Source organism: Mya arenaria, chromosome 13, assembly GCF_026914265.1.
Source record: "Mya arenaria isolate MELC-2E11 chromosome 13, ASM2691426v1".
NCBI classification, from domain to species: domain Eukaryota; kingdom Metazoa; phylum Mollusca; class Bivalvia; order Myida; family Myidae; genus Mya; species Mya arenaria.
Window position 1 is genome coordinate 63,802,550 of NC_069134.1, and position 23,835 is coordinate 63,826,384.

Below are 23,835 nucleotides of genomic sequence, written 5' to 3' on the forward strand. Positions count from 1 at the left end.
AAAAACATGCTACAGTTCAATATTTATTACATAACCAACAAAAATATGATGTTAAAAGATATCAATTATAACAATTGCATATCATCTAAATAAAAACTAACATTTTTTTAACTGGCTGCAAAATCTCCTCTAATAACTCTACTAACAAGAGCTGTCCCAAGAGCTAGAAATACCCCGACATGCCGCCTGGGCATAGGAATAGTCAAAGTTGAAAGGGGCCATAACTCTGTCAAACATGACAGACTAGATTCTGGATTGACCTGTATTTTATAGTTAAACATGTGTTCTAACAATTGATTAACTCCAAAGTACCTGTCATAAGTTATCGACCTGCAGATAGTTTTTTTTTGGCAAATTCTAAGTTTAAAAGGGCAGGTAACTCTATAAAAAATAGTGATTTGTAACCCAAGTTAAACTTGACCTGTATTTTATGGTGTTATAAAAAGTACCAAATGTTACTTAAATCTGTGAATCCTTTCATTAGATATTGTAAGAACGCTGTATTTTTGCAAACTCATGTGTTGAAAAGGGCCAATAACTCCATCAAAAATTGAAAGTTGTTACCAAAGTCAAACTTGACTTGAATTTTATGGTGTTAAACATGTGTACAATTTTTTTTATTTGAATCTGTGACCCAATTTTACACCATCAGATGCCCCTTTTTTCACCATCATGTCCTCATTTTTCTCAAAACCAAGGTATTTCCACACGTTACACCAGTATGTAAACGTTTTACACAATTCCTTCAGATATAACTTGACTCTCATTTCACTCTCTGCCCCATCCAGAATTTCGGTCTCTCTTTAATGCCCTTTGTAATTGCACCTGCTGATCGTCGAACCTTTTTCCTCTCGGCCATGTGTACTTTCTGTTCTGACTCTTTCCTTATTTCCTTTTTGCCCTGTAAAACAAAAGCAATCAATACCATAAAACATCTTCATTTTAAACTCAAAAGATCAACAAAAAAGTTTTCCCAAAAATCCAGAATAACGATGCCCTTTTCAGGAAAATGATAATTTAGCTAACAAAACCTGATTCAAGAGCATCGACTGCTGTGGTTCCTATGATCGATTAAAATCGACAATCTATCATTTACAAAGGAATATTGGCGGCTATCAAGAAAAGTTTTGTCTTTATCAATTATTCAAATACACAATTTTTTCTCATACATACATAGTGTTGTTTTGATGATAAACAAGAATCTATTAACAAGATCAATTTGGCAACTATCAATAGTGGTTTTGTAATTCCTGATCATTGACCTATACATTTTTTTTTTTAATTAAAGACAGAAAGGTCTCTTAAACTTCTCACCAAAATTTGGTTTTTTCCCTTAAACATGTTTATTCTTCAATTTGTTATCAATTAAAAAAACAAAAACAGACAAGTGAGGAAATGCACATTAATAAGTAATTTGCAGTTAAAAATAACAGGAGCCAAAATGCAAACAGTGAAGTGTTAGTACAAGTATGAAAACTGATTATTCATCAATCATCTATTGATTTTCATTTTCCGATAATCAATAGTAAAAGTTGGTCAAATTCCCAACTCTAGCATACACTTAAAAACAGTTCTTCTAAACTGTTGGCATTAAGGCCATGCCAATAAGATTGTATCTATTGAGGCATTAAGTTGGCAGGTCCTTGGCCCTTGAAACGTTCAAAATAAATAAAAATAAAAATCATTTAAGAATTTTTTTAGCTGACAGGTAGATAGGTTTTGAAACAAGAGCCGTCGCAAGACAGCCCGCTCGACTACGCCGCTTTGACATAGAAAACAATAAAGATGTAATAATACCAAGTTTGGTCTCTTTATGTCAAACCTAACTAAAATTATTTGATACATAAGGTGACTTTGATGCTGCCCTCCCAACAGCCCGCCCAAACAATAACGCACGTCATTCAAATAACTTGATTTCCCATTATGAAAATGTGGTTAAAAATATACAAATATGCCTTTCAAAGGAAATTTTAAAATAAAAATAAAAACAATCAAGGGCCATAACTTGTATTTAGGCTTAAAACGGAGTTATGTTTCTTGTTGTAAGATGGTCATAAATAATTTTGAATTTTATTAAGTGCATTTAATGAACGGTATAGAAGTTTTTATGCCCACGAAGGCATATTAAAATCGCACCGTCCGTCCGGCTCTGTAACTTTCTCTTGTATGGACAGATTTTAAAATAACTTGCCACATGTGTTCCACATACCAAGACGACGTGTGGCGTGCAAGACCCGTGTCCCTACCTCAAAGGTCAAGGTCACACTTAGTGTTTATTCACAATGGAGTGCTGCATATAAGGACATAGAGTATAGGTTGTCGTGTCCGGGCTGTAACTTTCTCTTGTATGGACAGATTTTAAAATAACTTGCCACATGTGTACCACATACCAAGACGATGTGTCGCGTGCAAGACCCGTGTCCCTACCTCAAAGGTCAAGGTCACACTTAGTGTTAATTCACAATGGAGTGCTGCATATAAGGACATAGAGTATAGGTTGTCGTGTCCGGGCTGTAACTTTCCCTTGTATGGACAGATTTTAAAATAACTTGCCACATGTGTTCCACATACCAAGACGACGTGTCGCGTGCAAGACCCATGTCCCTACCTCAAAGGTCAAGGTCACACTTAGTGTTTATTCACAATGGAGTGCTGCATATAAGGACATAGAGTATAGGTTGTCGTGTCCGGGCTGTAACTTTCCCTTGTATGGACAGATTTTAAAATAACTTGCCACATGTGTTCCACATACCAAGACAACGTGTCGCGTGCAAGACCCGTGTCCCTACCTCAAAGGTCAAGGTCACATTTAGTGTTTATTCACAATGGAGTGCTGCATATAAGGACATAGAGTATAGGTTGTCGTGTCCGGGCTGTAACTTTCCCTTGTATGGACAGATTTTAAAATTACTTGCCAAATGTGTTCCACATACCAAGACGACGTGTCGCGTGCAAGACCCGTGTCCCTACCTCAAAGGTCAAGGTCACAGTTAGTGTTTATTCACAATGGAGTGCTGCATATAAGGACATAGAGTATAGGTTGTCGTGTCCGGGCTGTAACTTTCTCTTGTATGGACAGATTTTAAAATAACTTGCCACATGTGTTCCATATACCAAGACGACGTGTCGCGTGCAAGACCCGTGTCCCTACCTCAAAGGTCAAGGTCACACTTAGTGTTTATTTACAATGGAGTGCTGCATATAAGGACATAGAGTATAGGTTGTCGTGTCCGGGCTGTAACTTTCCCTTGTATGGACAGATTTTAAAATAACTTGCCACATGTGTTCCACATACCAAGACGACGTGTCGGGTGCAAGACCCGTGTCCCTTCCTCAAAGGTCAAGGTCACACTTAGTGTTTATTCACAATGGAGTGCTGCATATAAGGACATAGAGTATAGGTTGTCGTGTCCGGGCTGTAACTTTCTCTTGTATGGACAGATTTTAAAATAACTTGCCACATGTGTTCCACATACCAAGACGACGTGTAGCGTGCAAGACCCGTGTCCCTGCCTCAAAGGTCAAGGTCACACATAGTGTTTATTCACAATGGAGTGCTGCATATAAGGACATAGAGTATAGGTTGTCGTGTCCGGGCTGTAACTTTCCCTTGTATGGACAGATTTTAAAATAACTTGCCACATGTTTTCCACATACCAAGACGACGTGTCGCGTGCAAGACCCGTGTCCCTACCTCAAAGGTCAAGGTTACACTTAGTGTTTATTCACAATGGAGTGCTGCATATAAGGACATAGAGTATAGGTTGTCGTGTCCGGGCTGTAACTTTCTCTTGTATGGACAGATTTTAAAATCACTTGCTACATGTAGCATACGAAGACGACGTGTCGTGTGCAAGACCCATGTCCCTACCTCTAAGGTGAAAGATACACTAAGTGTTTATTCACAAGGGAATTCTGAATATAAGGACATAACAGTGTAGGTTGTCAAGTATGGGTGGTATTTTTTTATGTTCAGAGGCAATTTAAAATTACTTGCCATATGTATTTAACACGTAAAGGCAAGATCAACTTTTCATGTACTGACCTTGTTCGTAGGTCAATGTCATAATCGGGGGCATTCGTCACATACTGTGACAGCTCTTGTTTTATTAAAATCCCAACTTGCCCTTAACTTTTACTTGCCTAAAACTTTAACCTAAGTCAATCAGGGGCCATAACTTGTATTAAGGATATGGAGTTATGTAACCTCATTGGGTGATGGTCCTGAACAATTGTATGAAGTATTAAGTCAATTGAATGAAGGGTTTAGAAGTTATTAAACAATATCCCAACCTGCCCTAAAACTTTAACCTAAGTTCCATAGTCAATCAGGGGCCATAATTTGTATAAAAGATATATGGAGTTATCTAACCTCATAATGTGAACATCTGTGTGAAGTATTAAGTCAATTGAATGAATGGTATTGGAGTTTTAAGCGAAAATCCCAACTTGTCCTAAAACTTTAACCTGCCCTAAAACTTTAACCTAAGTCAATCAGGGGCCATAACTTGTATTTAGGATAATATGGAGTAATGTAACCTCATTGTGGGATAGTCCTGAACAATGGTATGAAGTATTAAGTCAATTGAATAAAGGATATATAAGTTATTAAAAAATCTTCCAACTTGCCCTAAAACTTTAACCCAAGTTCCATAGTCAATCAGGGGCCATAATCGGTGTAAAGAATAATATGGATTTATCTAACCTCATCATGTGATGGCCCTGAACAACTGTGTGAAGTATTAAGTCAATTGAATGTAGGGTATTGGACTTATTAGTGAAAATCCCAACTTGCCTTAAAACTTTAAACAGGACGCCGACGCCGGGGCGAGTAGTATAGCCCACCTATTCTTCGAAAAGTCGAGCTAAAAATGAACTAAAAATACATATAAATACACATAAAACCATTATGCCAACCTTGCTCATGATAAATTGCATCTGCTTGTTGCCAATCCTGCCTGATTCCGAGATGACAGTGTCACCGGACTGTTCCAGCCTCTCAGCTAGTGACATCCTAAAACACATAATGGACTTAATACATAATATCCAGAACCGGTTTATATCAAGTTTTCCCTTAAATTGAGCACTCGCCAAACAATGAAAAAACATAATAGTTTCACTTGCCAGAAAATGTTTAATAATGAAATGTTACAGTATTGATATGTATATAACAGCACTTATACAGTCTGGCTATAGAGCTAGCTTTTAAAGCAATGGAGTAGAGTTTGTGGCAGTGTCCACCTGCAGAGTGAGAAAGTGTGTTTGATCCCCACAGGTGCACAGAGAAATTTATGAAGTCTGTTACATTCCATGGAAAGTGTAAATAACTCACTCGAGATCACACATTTCAAATATGAAGGTGGAAAGTGTAACCTTGTATTTAATATAATTATACATAGTGGCGCCTGTACTAATCACTATGGAGCTAGCTTTAATAGTGACACACCAGAGAGTCTGTCTGAAGAGGTCAAGAGTTTGATCCCCGACAGGTGCTGCGAGCATATCAATTTGTGCAGTCTCAATACCCTCACAAGAGTTTGATCCCCGACAGGTGCTGCGAGCATATCAATTTGTGCAGTCTCAATACCCTCACATATATTTGTGCAGTCTCAATACCCTCACATATATTTGTGCAGTCTCAATAACCTCACATATATTTGTGCAGTCTCAATACCCTCACATATATTTGTGCAGTCTCAATACTCTCACATATATTTGGTGTCATTGCACCATACCAATAGTGCTTACAAAACACAACCCTTAAATTTCAATTGCTTTTTAATTTTTGTGATTGTGTACCGGGATTAAATCATGCATTCTTAAGATAAAATTGTTGATTCTAATTATTCTGTTAAATGGTTTGTAGTAAGTACTGGGCACATATGCTCAGAACATGTACATACCAAGGAAGATCAAGCTATGACTATTGTATACATGTATGCATGAACCTTCATAGAATCCAAGTTGGCTGCACAACATCATATATAAAGCTTGTCTTGATTCTTTGAAAGAAAAGAATAATTGTAACGCCACAGCCTTTGTCTTTATAAGTCATGATAAACCAATGAAAATATTGCAATCTAGACAAGCTATAGGTGATTTTGACATTTGACACCAAAGTAGGAAAGTGATGACTGATCTTTGAACTTGAAAACTGGATCTTATGCACAATACACCTTTGCCCAAATTTCTCAAATAATTTTGCGTCCCTTATAACAGGATCAAGCTAAGCACAATATTTTTCTCTTGGTATATAATGAGTAATGCTTTCCTTTTAAAGTGAACATTTTGAAGAAATTTATTTTAAGGATAATCATGATAAACATTTGATCAAGCAAATAATTTGGTTAAATGAAATAAAAAAACTTAGACCTGTAGTCCCTTTGATATTTTGAGAAATTAGGGCTAGTTCATCAAGTTCAAGTCCTGTTAACGCAGTGGTTAGCGCATGCGCTTCTCTATAAGGTGACTCGGGTTCGATTCTTGGCCTGGGCGCATGTGAGTTTGGTTAGTGGTCGCCATGCTGAACAAGTGGGGTTTTTTTCAGGTACTCCGGTTTCTACCGCAACACAAGATCACCCTCGCCCAACATTGTGGCAACGAGAGTGACTTAGTATAAGTTATCATAACTTTCTTTACAACCCTTGTGAAATATATAATGTTTAAACTAAGTTCTTTTAAAATCCTCCGATATATGATCCACTTAAAGTGTGAACAAGACTGATGGAAGAACACTAACATACAATAAACCAACCTAAATAATTGGGGAGTAAATAAAAGCTTACTTTTTCTCTTTGTTTACTTTCTTCTCGTTGCTAGACTTGCCATATTCCTGGCCTTCCTTTATCTCATAAAACCGTGGCTTGCTACCTGTCGCCCTGTCAGATTTTCTTTCCTGAAACATACCATGTTACAGGTAAAAAAAGAATACATCCAGTTTGGTATCAAACAAAGAAACTCAATTATGTTAACATGATGCTTGCCCAACTGAGCTAACTAGCTTGGATATTGACCTGTGACAAAAATCACAAAAGAATAAAGAGAAAAAAAGAGGCAGAAAAAGGAAGAAAGAGGAAGGAAGAGGCAGAAAAAGAAAAAAAGAGGCAGGAAGAAAGAGAAAGAAAGAGGCAGAAAGAGAAAAGGAAGAAAGATAAAGAAAGAGGAAGGAAAATAAAGAAAAATAAAGAAAGAGGCAGAAAAAAAGAGGAAGAAAGGATATTACACAAAAAATATCTCTAGCTGAGGGAAATGAAGTTCAAACTAACTATCAAATACAGTCGAAACTCGATGGCTCGATATTGTAGGGACCGGACAAAATACTTCGAGCCTCAAGAATATCGAGCCAAGCGGGATTGCTTACAGAATTATTTTTTTTATTCGTTACAAAAAGTCTTGTTTACTTCGTTTGTTATTGGCTACGCAGCCCACGCTATCTCCGCAAGAGAAGAGAAGAGTATTTATTGGACATAGTTACACATCGTAAAGTACGAAACATGACTTATTCGATACTTAGAAAATATCATATGATTTATTTGATTTATTATAAAAATACATTTATGCGAAAACAACAAACAAGCAATTTTAAACAGTGGGAAACACAAACATAGCTTATAAGTTATATCAAAATGCATAGAAATTTCAACAATTAGAGACAGAAGTGATTGCATGTTTATTCAAACTGTTAAACCATTTAAATTTGATAATAATTATTATACCAGTCAAGCAATTTTAATCGATTAGCGCCTTGTGCTAAATGAAGCCAAGCAAACAAATCCAGGTGTGAGATTCTTAACTGAACCCGTGAAAATGACATCGACCCAAGCAAACAAAATAAAGTGTGAAATTCGTACTTGGGACCGCGAAAATGACATCAAGCGTGGAGAAATATCGACCCTCAAGATATCGAGCCACCCGATCGAATTTCATATGAACAAAGAGTAAAAAATATCGGTCCTTTTAATCTGGTTCGAGCCAATGAGGATATCGAGCCATGAGATATCGAGCCAACCAGTTTCGACTGTAGTCATGAAAAAATCCTTACTATTATCTTTTGTTTGATATGTTGTTTCCATTTTGACTTGTCATCTTTCGACCATGTATGTTCATCGTCTGAACTGCTACCACTGCCTCCATCAAAGTCATCCTCCTTATCCTGAATACATAATTGACCGATTAATGTCCATTTCCAAACATGTCAACTTTTGTCTTTATACAAAAATGACAAAGAACCAGTTATGTTGACGATCCTAATGTTATGACAATACCTCAACTTTTTTTCTGCTTTGACAATACCTTTTACGCTATGAATACATCTCAATTTTTCGGCTATGAAAATACCTAAACTATTTTTAGCTGTAACAATACTCAACTTTTCTTTACCATGACAATACCTTCACTCTTTGGTAATGAATATACCTCTTCTTTTTAGATATAAATATTATCTCAAGTTTTTTCAGCTATTATTATAATACCTCAAATATTTTTTTTTTTTAAATAGTCAAGCTTAAAACAAAACTGACCTGCATCTCTTGAAACTGTTGATCCAGTTTGGCTTGCTTGGTTTTCCTCGCCCTGTCCAGTTTGGCTACAACCGGGTTCAACAGCTTATACTCTTCTGATTCTTTCTCAATCTAAAGGAAAAAGGTATATTGAAGAAAAAGTAATTCAAATACCTACCCTAACCTACATGCATAAAGAATACGGACAAATAATGCGTCATTGATTCAATCCTTTTTCTGAAAGTGAAGTAATGTGATCAGTACAAACTGAAGATTAAACAGTTCTGTTCTTTCATCTGTTTCACTAAATTTTTCACCTCACTTTTAAGTTAGTCAAAATAAGATCACAATTAAAAATGACTTTGATTCACCTCATCCAGTTCACATTTTGAGGAGTAATTAGATGGGTAGGGGTTCTTTTGGTGTGTTTTTCGTTTGCTGAATTTCATTTTAAAATTGTACTTGTATACTTGCTGATACTCGCATAAATCACTTTTGGTCATGATAAGGTATGTAAAAAATATGAAATTGTAAAATAATAACAACATTAGAATACACACCTGGAAGTCAGGATTAGAGAACATGTCCGAGAATCGTGAGTCCTTTAGTAACGTCATGCCTGCTCTCTTTTCTGTCTTCTTTGCTACAATTTCATCCTCAACATCTATCAACTTCTCTGCAAGCTCCTTATTCACTTTAGGCAATTTCTACAATAGAAACAAAGAATGACTCTGAACAAATTTTAAAAGTAAATGTAATTGTCCAAGTGAGTAGTCATCATCAAAGCCATTCATTTATATCTTAAAGCTAAGATCATGTGGTTTACGTATCCACCTATCACACTATGCTCGAGTTAGGACAGGGTGCTAAGGGTAAAAACATTGAATCGAACTATAAAGATCTTGAAATTGGCAGAAAATGTTAGAAATAGTGTTTAATTAATTAGGTTTCAATTGCCAGATATGTATGTATTTATTATCATAAGTTTTCAATAACACAAAAGAAATATTTGTCAGTCTTCAGCATTTATGAAGGCAGGAGAGTGTTCATTCTGGTCTCCATGAGGACGGGAGAGTGCTTCTAAAAGAGGAAAGGGTGCAGCACCCTTCCATAAGCCTTCAGCTAAAACCCTAGTAAGGGGTCTCAGGTTTGATCCCCACCAGGGGCATATTCTCACCATAGCTTCTCAAAAGGGAGTCGGACTCTCATACTGGTTTCTTAAAGGAAATGGACTCGAGCGTGATTCAAATCAGCATAACTGGATGATGATGATTAACTCAGCTCGAATAATTAGTATGAACAAAGTAAAACTAGAAATGTGTCCATAGGACACGGATGCCCCCACTTCGGTTTTTTGTCACAGAAAATAAGCCATAATGATTTTTGAAGTATTTTTGGCAAAAAAGGGCCGTAACTCCTAAATGACTAAAGCGATTTCCATGACTATCGAACTTGATCAAGATATTATGGTCACAAACATGTATTTAAAGTTTGGTGAGGATTGGACAAACAGTTTTCAAGAATTAGATCGGAAACAATCTTCGGGACGTATTTTTCAAGTCTTTTTTTGCAAATAAAGGGCCGTAACTCCTAAATGACTAAAGCGATTTCCATGACTATCGAACTTGATCAAGATATTATGGTCACAAACATGTGTTTAAAGTTTGGTGAGGATTGGACAAACGGTTTTCAAGAATTAGATCGGAAACAATCTTCGGGACGTACGTACGTACAGACAGACAGACGTACGTACGGACAAGGGCAACCCTATATGCCGCCACTTTGTGGGGGCATAAAAACACATTTTATATCAAAATATAGATCATCATTACATAATATCAACATTACCAGTCATATCGAAAAAAGATATATCATAATGTGCTTGACGATAGACAATGCCAAACATTTCTTATACCACACTGACCTTCACTGTGACTCTGTTTGCTCTTTCGGCATCTATCTTTTCTCGAATCTTCTGTTTTCTATACTGGTCAAATGCAAATGGCTCGGCAATCGACTTGGCCTGAAACGGGGAGGTTGAAAATAATAAACTTGAGTGCAATAATAAACATAGGGGTGTAATAATAAACATAGGGGTGCAATAATAAATATAGGAGTGCAATAATAAATTTAGGAGTGCAATAATAAATGTAGGGGTGCAATAATAGATATAGGGGTGCAATAATAAATATAGGAGTGCAATGATAAATATAGGGGTGCAATAATAAATATAGGATATGACATGAGTGGTCATTCAACAAATTTCCTTAAATGATAAAAACTTGCAAGGCAATGTGGAATAAATTTAGTATTGAATGACCATTAATGTGATATTTATTATGTATCATAAAACACATTTAAAGATTCATAGCGCTAATTTTATAACACATTATTATATATCACATTTAATTTATAATGATATACATTTATGACTTCAAGAGTTATATATTGAAAACATAATTACTATGACGTTATCTCATGATGGAGATATGATTTATGATATTAAACTCACTACAATATAACTGGTCTTTTCTTACCTCCCCTCCCCTTAACAAAAAATATAACACTATAGTCTATGTTCAATTGAACATTCTCTGCCATTTTAAGAAGAATTCAGTTCCTACCAATACAATGACTTTAATTGCATGCCATGCCACAGGGTATGGCCTAAATTCAGACCAAAACAAGAGAAGGTATTTTAGTCAATATTTAGTTCAGTTAATGTGAAAATTTCTATCATACCTTATGGTACAGCCTCATATCTAGGAAGAAACCATGCATGTACGCACGGAGCAGGTTGGAGCCGATCAAGTGTGCCAGACCTAAATCTTCCAGCTCCCGACGGGTAACAAACTTGTAGTCATCATACACTGAAACAACGAAGATACATGTACATGTACATTAAATAGAATGACAGCGTTACAGTTATACATGAACGTGTGGAGGAGGTTGGAACCAATCAAGTGTGACAGTTATATATGTTCCAAGGTCCTGATGTATTCATCGAACAATGAAACCATCAACACACACTGAATAGATTGACAGTGTGACAATTGCGCATATACGCTCCTAACATGTTGGAATATTTCTAAGGTGACTGGCTAGCTCTTCCAACTTTCAATGCATAACAAAATTGAAGTCATCAAACATCAAAAAAAAAAGAAGGAAGTACAGTATGTCTTGTTCATCACTTTTCTTGGTATCCCACCTGTCAGATATTTTAACCCATTCCTAATGGCAAAATTATTTCATATCATAAATGCAGAATTTCCAATTTTGAAGACACTCCTGGATTTCACAAATTTTACTGTTAAAATTTCCCAATTCAGAGAGCACGTTCCTATTCCCAAAATGCCTAGAAAAAGGCCTAGTGGTTATTTCAGCCTTAATTGAAATACCCGCATTCACTGATATAAAACAAACCAAAAACTATTTTACACATGTACATTCTTCTACAGTGATGACATCCCATCCTTTTTATGCATTTTTTCCAGTTTTAAATGTACATTTTTTGCAAGATACCTGACCACAATCAGCTAACACCAAGTCTACCAATACTAATTAGTTATTTCTCTTCATAGTACAGATTATAAGCTAATAATTAGCCTGCAGAATAAACTTGCTGATAAGCCAATACCTGTAGTTCCAGCACTCTCTTCTAGTTCCTCTGTCAAGTTGTCCAGGAATGAACACCATCGAGGGGCCGTACCCAGGGACTAAACAGTAAATATATCCAATATAACAACCAGCAATCTAAATATCAACATTTCCATACATTTGAAAGCATTCATAAAACACAGCAACATTGTCAACAATGAACAAACAGAGCATTTAAAAAAAATTCTCACTGAAAAAAACACTCATTTAACATCAATATTCAAAAAAATATCAGTCTTGTTTCTTTTTACTTACAAAGAAGGCCGAAAAATCACTGCTTATATTCAATATTTATATTTAATGATATTATTACAACTGAATAATAGAAAAAAAATACTTACAGGTAAATAGTATGAGAGAACCTTCTGCGCTTCGTTGGCCATAAAGACAAGCCCTGAGCCCGGAACCATACACATATCGTTCAGATTTACGCCAGGCTCAATTGCTGTATAAGCTTTGCCCTGAAAAAAAACTTTTGGAGTTAAATTGTGCTGAAAAATGCATGACTAGCCATCATACTGTTTATGTGAAATAGTAAATATAGACCATTAAAAATAGTAAACACTAAAAACTTTATAAATGTGCAGTCTCTCATAGAATATGAAGTTATTTTACAACAAACAAGAGCTGTCACAGAGACAGCGCCCTCGACTATTTTAATAATGAAGGGCCATTATTTGCAAAACACAGTTATCTAACTATTATTCAATTAGGTTGGGTGGTTGAATACCATTGTATAAAGTCTCAATGCAATACATCAAGTAGTTGCTGAGATATTATCCTATGTGTGCTAACATGCAAGACCTTAACCAGAATTTCTAAGTCGCATAATAAAGGGGCAAAAATTAAATAATATGAAAGATAGAGTTATCTTACTTGATTATATAAGAATTAGGTTAAATGGTTGGGTGTCTGTGTGTAAAGTTTCAATGCAATACATGATGTGAAGCATTGACTTAAAAGTGGTTACATGCAAAACCTTAACCAGAATTCCTAAGTCAAATAATAAAGGCCTATTATTTGCATTAAATGCAAACTAGAGTTATCTAACTTGGTTAATTGAGTAGGTTGGATGGTTGAGTACCATTGTATCAAGTCTCAATGCAATACCTCAAGCAGTTGCTGAGATATTAACCTATGTGTGCTTGCACACAAAACCTTAACCAGAATTTCTAAGTCAAATAATAAAGGCCTATTATTGGCCTTAAATGCAAAGTAGAGTTATCAAACTTGGTTAATTAAGTAGGTTGGATGGTTGAGTACCATTGTATAAAGTCTCAATGCAATACCTAAAGTAGTTGCTGAGATATTTACCTATGTGTGCTTGCACGCAAAACCTTAACCAAGGGGTGACGCCGACACCGACGCTTGGGTGAGTAGTATAGCTCTCCTTATCTTTGAAATAGTCGAGCTAAAAATGATATTGAGTAAAACAAGTTGCTTTAAATTGTTGGAATATAAGTAACGAGGCTTGCTGAGTTACTGGTCACGCAGCTTGCCCGAAGGTCGGATTTTTTTATCTGAACTGGAAAAACATGATTGATATTTTTTCTTGCATACCTAAAATTATGAACTTGTTGAAAAATTGACGTAGAATACGCACTTTTGTACATTTCACCAAATATCGCTTGCGAGGTTGTGTACTGACGTCATAAAGCGCAGTAATTTTAAATCACTATCGACGTCAAATAGTTCCTTTAAAAATCATGCTTTTACGATTACTTATTTTCAATTTTAAATTAAAAGAATTGTATACTTTTATTTTTAATTTCGCTTTATTGAAATTGCATAATATACTTTTTATAAACCATACAATAAAAGAAATAAGAAGTGGCGCGTTGTTGCGTGTGACTCATCTTACATGGGGGTTGTAAGTTTTTTAACACCGGTCACATGACCGGAAACACACGTCGGGTATGCAAGAAAATATTTATTCAATGAGAAAGTATTTTTTAAAGAGTAAAAACATGAAAAAAATTGAATCATACTACAACTGCAGAAAACAACAACACCATGCAAGCTAGTGATAACAAACTTACATTGTTTCTGTCCCAGAGTTTGAGGATTTTGGAATCCATGGATAACACGAGATCCATGGCATCGTGGAACATGATTCGCTTGATGGGGAGCTCATACTGATGGTCCTTGACTAAGATTGGACGGTCCGACCGGATGTCGTACAATAACACCTGTAACAATACGTTGAAATTGAATGAATTGTCTAATGGTAAAGATGTCTGACCCTCACCAAAGATGTCGGGGGCTGGATCCCCACCTGGGAAACTTTTTGGAATAGGTGTCCAACCCTCACCCAAGATGATGGGTGCTCGATCCAAACAAGGATACTTTTATAAACTCCAAAAATCACCCATTGCTTCAACTAAGGAAACAGATTATTTAATGGAAATAACCTTTCGTAACAAACAAGCTAAAAGAAATTAGTATTTATTATTATATATTGAATTTAATTTAGTATACACAACACACTTGCTGCAAAATGAATATATATATATATCACAAACACAAATTACAGATAATGCACCATTTTGTTTATCCAGTTAATTAATATGTATAAAATCATATAGTTTAGACATTCTTACATGTAATTCAGGTATTTTGAACTTATGGCGGACAAGTAATAAGAAGAACGATTATGTTCAAAGGCATCTTTGAATATTTCTTATATTTTTTATTCATACATCAAATTACAATTGTATAATATGGTAATTTATGAATCTGACCCATAAATATCTGAATGTAGGATGCCTGGTGAGAGATCCTATTTTCTCTTCACACCATAATGTGGACAAATTATACAAAATATATTAACACAAACAGAGTTTTTAGCCTTAAAAACTGGACAAACAGGCTTTTTGAAGTCTAATTTCAGATCAAATAAAGATCAGACATCATCTGAAATGTACTTTTGGTCCTTAATTTTGAATATTGGTATTCAGATAGCAATTCACTGTTAAATAATACTAAAATTGTATGAGGTCACAAGGCTTCACAATTGAACATTATGGCTAATGAAGCTAAGACAGAATTATCTTTTTGCGGGTCAGACTGAAACAGGATTCTTAGCCATCACATAAGATGAACATTAAACAATACATACATGTCCTGTGCTAGTTCCAACACCCAATTCCAGGCCATTCCGAAACTTCAGTGCTGTTATTGCTGGAACACCTGTAATACTGAATTCCAAAACAAATCTCACATAGTAATATCAAATTGTGATTACTGAATCAACCATGACCAAAAGAAATCTAGGTAAGATTAATCTTTAATCCTGTTCAAATCATATCGAACAAAGTAAAAAGTACAATTGTAGGTGTGAGTGGTCTAGTGGTATAGGTAGGTGTCTGCGTCTCACCCAAGAGGATGAGGGTCATGGGATTCATCCCTATCAAGTTCTCTTGGCCTCTCAGCAAACAGCTATTTTTACTATTGAGCTAAATCTTAATCTAATGACATTCAGTGCATGCATAATATACTACAACTGCACCTTCAGTCTGCCCCGAAAGTCTTAAGATAGAAATTTCTGACATGAGCATTCAAGAACACTATGTGACAAAAAACCTTTGGTGCAGTTTGAAACAGACTATTTTCTATAGCTTTGTGTAATAGTTGCTTCTCTCTCCTTTTTATTTCATTTACAATATTTGTTTAACAATTTATGGGGGGAGGGTCTCTCATGGTTTGGTTGGGAGTAGCAAGTGAAAACATGGGAACAAAATTTTGAATAAGGGGAAAACAAGCATGATTTTGCCACACACCAACAATGTCAAACAGATGGCAAAACTCAACAAATGTTAATACCAGAGTTGTGAGCCATGCTGCAGATGTGAACATTATAGTCTCCTGCCTTATGTGTACCAAGTTTCATGAGAATTTAAGGTCTTTAAGTCATGGCCATGTTTAATAATTTTGCACTACAACGCCAACAAAGATGACACCAAGGCTATGAAAATTCCTCTTCTTCGAAAAATAGTCAAGCTAATTTAAAAGCATGATACAAGTACTCACTCGAGATCCTGGATATGAGAACTAAGAGCGGTATCCAGTACTCCAACTTTATTCCGTGCACGAGGGTCAAAACATTCAACATGGCCCTGAAATGTACAACAAGTAATTGAGAAATAAATGTGCCCATCATTCAGTAAGAAAATAAAACAAATGATTCTGAAGCTACTTTTGAGTGTTGCATAAATTTATCTTTTGAATACTTTTGTTTTCATTATTGTTTTGATCCATTAAAACTGGAACTGACATCTTATACAATAAGTCTTGAATAAAACAGCTCTACAATAAGAGGTAGAAATTCTCCACTAAGGAAACTTACCAACAGCATAAGTTAAGTATCAATTAAGAATTAAATGTCTAAGTATTGCATTTCATCCGTGTGTGAAAACATTTGGTCAGTGTACAGTTTGTAAAGTTTAAATGTCTTCATGCTAATATGTGCAGTGATGTTTTCATACTCAGATGAACTGCGACTCTAAAATATTCAATGTTTAAAGTAACAATCTTTATTTCGAAACTTTCGTTGGGATAACCTTTCCACAAGTACATGTTTCAACGACATTTCAACAACGTATAAAATTGGCTGTTTAAATAGCAGCTGCAACATTAACGTCACATGCTTCTATTAAGCCAATGGAAAGAATAAAGAACTTGTGACAAACAAATGCTGAATAAGACTTCATTATTTATAGATTTTTTTACTAAACAAACTTGATAATTACAAAATGCAGAGAAAATCCATTTATTGAGTCAAGTCATGGGTAAAAATACAGTCATGAAACCAACAATTATTCGCTACTAACCAGCTAATGTACATAATATTAGCGTAGCCACTGGCCTTCCTGTCAATGGGTGTCAGCATATTACACAAGTACCCATATTACTTATATTTATTCCTGCCGACATATATTTATCAACTGTTTTCATTGTTACCTCAGAGGTTCCACATGCCAGCAGATGGTGCTGATCGTTAAACTCACAGCACTTCACCTCCTTCCCACTGGTGGTTAAAGGATTAAGGAATCGGCCCTGCTCCAGGTTAATACGGTATACCTCCGGACTGAAAGTACAAAAACATATCGTAACAAATTGGCCATATTTTACATTAACATTATAACTTTTCATTAATAAAAGCACCTATTTTCATTAATGGTTTTAGTGAGTTTGGGGATTAGAAAAGCAAATTCTTAAAGACGCAATCTAACTCCCAAAATTTTTAACCATAATTAATAATATTGTTTTAATAGTCCTTAAAGGATGAATAAATGTTGAAAACAATGGTTCTTATGAAGGATACCGAATTTAATCCGAAAGAAAGGTGCATAAAACACAGTATTTCTACCTTAGGAGACTACAGTAAATCTTTTAGCATTCACCAATCATTTAATATTTTTGCACTTTATGCTATTAAATACACAGTAACAATCTTGTTTTCAGTAATTAATATTTTCCATAATTGCATAATTTAATAAGTAGTTAAAGGTTTATCACTCAAAATTTATGTTTGTTAAACATGTGTATGTACCGATTTTGAATAAGAGTGTCACTTTAAATGGTACAAAATATTCTTAAGTCATTTATTTTGAAACAAGATGTGTTGATAAATGTTAATGAAGTTATTTAAAGCAGACGCCCAAATTTTAACAATAACTTTTATTCTAATAATATTTCTAAACTAAAGTTGAATTTGAAGTTTTAGTCGGGAATATGAGCCAAAGTCAATTTAATGCACTAGATGGCAAAACTAACCGTTTATTCACTTGATGGCAAAAATGAGCTTTATTTACAACATGGCAAAAATAAGGTTTATTTATTGAACAGCAAAAAAGGTTTATTTATTGAAAAATTTATTTATTGGCAAAAATAAGGCTTATTCACTAGATGGCAAACAAGGTTTATTCACTAGATGGCAAACAAGGTTTATTCTCTAGATGGCAAACCAGGTTAATCACCGTAAGGCAAATAAATGTTTATTTACTAGGTGGTTTTCATTAAATGGAGAACATAAGGCTTATTCACTAAATGTAGACGGCAGAAGTAAGGCATATTCACTAGATGGCAGAAGTAAGGCATATTTACTAGATGGCAGAAGTAAGGCATATTCACTAGATGGCAGAAGTAAGGAATATTTACTAGATGGCAGAAGTAAGGCATATTCTCTAGATGGCAGAAGTAAGACATATTCACTAGATGGCAGAAGTAAGGCTTATTCACCAGGTGACATAAATAAGGCATATTCACTAGATGGCAGAAGTAAGGCTTATTCACTAGATGGCAGAAGTAGGGCATAATCACTAAATGGCAGAATTAAGGCATATTCACTAGATGGCAGAAGTAAGGCATTTTCCCTAGATGGCAGAAATAAGGCTTATTCACTAGATGGCAGAAGTAAGGCATAATCACTAGATGGCAAAAGTAAGGCATATTCACTAAATGGCAGAAGTAAGGCATTTTCCCTAGATGGCAGAAATAAGGCTTATTCACTAGATGACAGAAATAAGGCACAATCACTAGTTGGCAGACGTAAGGCATATTCACTAGATGGCAGAAGTAAGGCATAATCACTAGATGGCAGAAGTAAGGCTTATTCACTAGATGACAGAAATAAGGCATAATCACTAGATGGCAAAAGTAAGGCTTATTCACTAGATGACAGAAATAAGGCATAATCACTAGATGGCAGAAGTAAGGCATTTTCCCTACATGGCAGAAGTAAGGCATTTTCCCTAGATGGCAGAAATAAGGCTTATTCACTAGATGACAGAAATAAGGCATAATCACTAGTTGGCAGAAGTAAGGCTTATTCACTAGATGACAGAAGTAAGGCATTATCCCTAGATGGCAGAAATAAGGCTTATTCATTAGATGACAGAAATAAGGCATAATCACTAGATGGCAAATGTAAGGCTTATTCACTAGATGGCAAAAGTAAGGCATATTCACTAGATGGCAGAAGTAAGGCTTATTCACTAGATGGCAGAAGTAAGGCTTATTCACTAGATGACAGAAGTAAGGCATTATCCCTAGATGGCAGAAATAAGGCTTATTCATTAGATGACAGAAATAAGGCATAATCACTAGATGGCAAATGTAAGGCTTATTCACTAGATGGCAAAAGTAAAGCATATTCACTAGATGGCAGAAGTAAGGCTTATTCACTAGATGGCAGATGTAAGGCTTATTCACTAGATGGCAAAAGTAAGGCATATTCACTAGATGGCAGAAGTAGGGCTTATTCACAAGATGACAGAAGAAAGGCATATTCACTAGATGACAGAAATAAGGCATAATCACTAGATGGCAGAAGTAAGGCATATTCACTAGATGGCAGAAGTAAGGCTTATTCACAAGATGACAGAAGTAAGGCATATTCACTAGATGACAGAAATAAGGCATAATCACTAGATGGCAGAAGTAAGGCTTATTCACTAGATGGCAGAAGTAAGGCTTATTCACTAGATGGCAGAAGTAAGGCATTTTCACTAGATGGTAGAAATAAGGCTTATTCACTAGATGGCAGAAATAAGGCATAATCACTAGATGGCAGAAGTAAGGCTTATTCACTACATGGCAGAAGTAAGGCTTATTCACTAGATGGCAGAAGTAAGGCTTATTCACTACATGGCAGAAGTAAGGCTTATTCACTAGATGGCAGAAGTAAGGCTTATTCACTAATTGGCAGAAGTAAGGCTTATTCACTAGACGACAGAAATAAGGCTTATTCACTAGATGACAGAAATAAGGCATAATCACTAGATGGCAGAAGTAAGGTTTATTTCTACAAGATGTTAAATTACATACCTGACACTAGCTACATATAGATCACAGCTTGCAGAATGATATGCCAGGTCACGACCATACTTTGGGATTCTCGTTCTATAGTAGCGACCATATTGTGAATGAAACTCAATATATCGGTCACATTGCAGAAATGCTATCTGTAATAAAAATGAACAATAGCTTGGATTTCATTAAATCTAAATAAATAATAAATTTTGACAAATTTGTAACACATTATAATCCTATTTGATAGGTTTAGCATTTAGTGAAAGTAATTTTCATCTTTTGACTACACAAAATAATCTTTAATTTTATTGGAATTAAACTCAGATGTTAAAATTATTTTCTTCATAATATTCATGTACCAAAATGGCACAAAAGGAAATGGTCCATATAATGCATGAGCAGCAGTAAATATATCCTTTATGTAGCCATCTCATGTATCGTTAATTTTTTTGTACAAAAAACTCATGTATAAATCATCATATTGCAATTATGTTATACCTGTATTTTGAATATCACATTCTTGATTAAACTTGTTTACTAAATTCATTAAAATCATATTTGTATGAAAAAGAAATACAGGTAATGTACCTTTGTATAATCTTCCGAGAGAAACTGAAACTGTAAAACGTCAGAGTCCAAGCCGCGCTCAAACTTCATAGACAACTGGTGTACATCATAACATCGCACCCTTGGTTTGTAGGTACCTGAGAAAAAATTCATAAAATTATCATAGCATATTAACTCAAACATATTGAGTATGTGATCAAAAGCTAATACCATACAAATTTCTTTTTCACCAAACAATCAATAAACCTAGTTAAAAACAAATTAATTACTGAAAAATTGGATATAATTATCATTTTTGGCAATAAATATATCCTGTGTTAAAAAGAATATTACATCCTCTTCCTTTTTATATCATTATAAAGTGCAAAATTGACTCTTACTAAACTTGTTTCATTATTGATTTATTGAATGGCAACTCAAAATCCTAAATATGTTTAAAATTATTATATTACATAACATTAGAGAATCCATTCAAATAAATTCTAAAGTCATAATGTATGACAAACAAAAGCGTCGTGGAGCCAATGCTTGTCTGGTTTTTCCTTTTTAGTCCAACACCAAGGCAATATCTCGACTTGTTTTCTTCAAAAAACAGATGGTGTAATAACGAAAGAGTGTTATAGCATCAAAACTTCAACTTATTATTTCAAAAAAATGCAGAACTAACCTGCCACATAGATGTATTGTCCATCAGGAGAGACTTGAATGCAGTGGCTGACTGTCGGCATATCAAAGTCCTGGATAAGCTCGATTCTCTTTTGTATATCTGAATTGTGAATAAAAAACATTTTCTTTTTCAAAAGCGTTCACAGTTTTCAGACTAAAAGGAATGAAGAATGCTCAAAATATGTAAACTTTTTTTTAATGCCTTAGATGTTGTTTTTCATAGAAGTAGTACATCTCGAAAATATAAATATTATCATGAACTGAACTTTTGCTAATGTGAAAAAAGAGTAATCCACATGTATACAACACAACAGATGTTTAAGCTCACTCATTTCATGAGTAATCGTTTTATCAAAAACTGATCACCGTATTATATCATGTATAGGACGCTAGCATAGATAGGACGCAGGCAAAAAAATAGTTGAGAAAATGGGTAAAATCCCTTAATATATAAGATAGGACGCAGCGGAAAATTGTCAAAATCGGAGCCGAAAAATTGAGGTTGGTCAAGTATTTATAACATATATATTGAAGTAAAAAACAAACAAAAAATTGTATATAAGGCATATTTTGGTAACTGTCTTGTGTATTTCGATAATTATTGTCGTATTTTGGTAATTTAGCGTACACAACAATGATATATGTCTTGACATTTTGAGAACATTTACGCATATTATAAGACTTATACAAACGCCGTAATAGTCCCAACTGACAGTCAACCGTTGCAACCGTCTCGACATGCCTTCTGAATGACAGTCAACCGTTGCAACCGTTGCAATCGCAACAAAACTGTGTATTGTCAAAACTGAGGATTGTTTTGATAAGGCTTGTCGCTGTGCGGATTAAAGCATGTCGGCATAATTAAGTGTCAGTATTTAGCCTTGACAGCGGAAGGCACATCGGGTAAAGTGCGAACAAACAACCATAAGGAAATACCATCACAATAGTTTGTTCTATTGATGTTTTTCTAATAACAGACAGCGGGTGTTTTTCACACCTTCGCACATTTGAAAAGATTTGATAGTGACAATAATGCTACTTTGCGTTATGCACATTCATTTATCAATTTTTTAAAACAGTAACATACAACAAAATGTTTTGTAAAATATCGAAACATTAAAATCATAAACAACGATTAATTGATATTTACCTCCTTTCCCGATTTCCGTTGCCATTATAACTCAATCCAGTTAAAGTGCACTCACATCGAGTTTTTGTGAGTAGCGTCCCTTTTATAAAAAAGTAAACACTCGTGTTTTTTTTCAATTTATTTCTCAATAAATCATTTTAAAGTAAACATTCAACAAATTTCTGCGTGTGTTAACTTGCGTGATTTTACCTATGTTAGTTGTTCTCTTCGGTGACGCAGTACAGATACTTACTATTACCGCGTTCTTCCCCGGTCCGATATTTTCGACCTGAAATGGACTTGGAAAAAAACCAGATGAAATTCTAATAGCATAGATAGGACGCAGGCAATTTTTAAGACGAGAATTGGGGGTAAAAAAGTGTGTCCTATGCATGATATAATACGGCATATTTGAGTAAATCAGAATCCTCCACTATTTTGGTAAAAACTGCCACTCACCAACATCTTTCTGTAGTGTTCTCTTTCTTCTGTCAGATAACCACTGTAAATAAGTCAGAATTCATAACAATGAATTTGATAGAACAAAATTGTTCTTACATTATATTGTTTTAGCCCTGGGTGTACGTAAGTTTACTTTTTAATTCCAACTGACCACCATTTAGGAGATTAATCATTTTAAAGTCATAGGGACAATCTTATCAACGAGTGTACAACAAACTTGTAAATCTGATATATTGTATTGATAAATACTTTCATCCAGGCTAGTTGTTTAAAAAAAAAAATTAACGCCAGAAAAAATGATTAAAAAAATTAATTGTACAATACAATCGATTAAATGATGGCCCCTTTGTGCCCACATGTACAGGCAGTGATGTGATTGACCTGGCAGCTGAAGAGCTGAACCCATTTCAGTGATGGGTTTTGAGGGCGCTTTAAGTTTGTTTTTGTCCCTGGAGCCATTTGATCATCAGACAAATCACATCCCTGACAGGATGTAAACCTGGTTAGCACTGAATGTCCCTTGTTTTTAAGTGCAAGTACATGCTTTATAATGCCTTTTGTTAAATTGTCCAGATTGTAACATTATAGTAGTGCTGTGATTGGGACAAAATTTTCATTTTTTATTTTAAAATTAACCAGTGTTTGGACATTACAAGCCAAAAGACATATTTGTGGTGAACGGTTTTCAAGATGAATTTTGTAAATAACAAAATTCTATAAAACATATATCTATTTGCAAATGGAACAGAGTTATGTATAAGTTCGCCCTAAAATCATTTATCCGAAATATTTCTGTCCGAAAACACTGCATACTTTTGACATAAATATATTGTAAATTTCAGTACTACCTCTGGTAGCGATTTTCCGGCGCTTAAGTTGTATATCTTGACATTGTTGGGCGCCGAGACCTGCATTTTCACAACAAAAGTTGTAAATGTTCAAGAAATCAAACCCAAAACATTTCCCATGCCCAGTTTTATACGGTGCAATTGTTATTCTAAATTCATTAAATAAATCCTACATGGATGTGGTTCCCGTCTCAAT

At 34.9% G+C, this 23,835-nt stretch overlaps 1 protein-coding gene across 1 annotated transcript; it reads right to left on the reverse strand.

Moving 5' to 3' along the window:
• Positions 1 to 16: 16 nt before the first annotated feature.
• LOC128212770 (nucleolar protein 10-like) lies at positions 17 to 23,784 on the reverse strand. Its single transcript, XM_052918074.1, has 19 exons — positions 23,640 to 23,784; positions 22,789 to 22,831; positions 21,202 to 21,300; positions 20,556 to 20,671; positions 19,983 to 20,119; positions 17,115 to 17,241; positions 16,185 to 16,270; positions 15,274 to 15,352; positions 14,195 to 14,344; positions 12,497 to 12,616; positions 12,136 to 12,214; positions 11,241 to 11,368; positions 10,423 to 10,521; positions 9,059 to 9,205; positions 8,520 to 8,630; positions 8,042 to 8,152; positions 6,786 to 6,895; positions 4,918 to 5,014; positions 17 to 901 (listed from the first exon to the last, which is right to left on the reverse strand). Exons 1-19 carry the CDS (start codon positions 23,703 to 23,705, stop codon positions 764 to 766), a joined length of 2,043 nt encoding a protein of 680 aa, XP_052774034.1. The 5' UTR covers positions 23,706 to 23,784; the 3' UTR covers positions 17 to 763.
• Between the last annotated feature and the right edge of the window lie 51 nt (positions 23,785 to 23,835).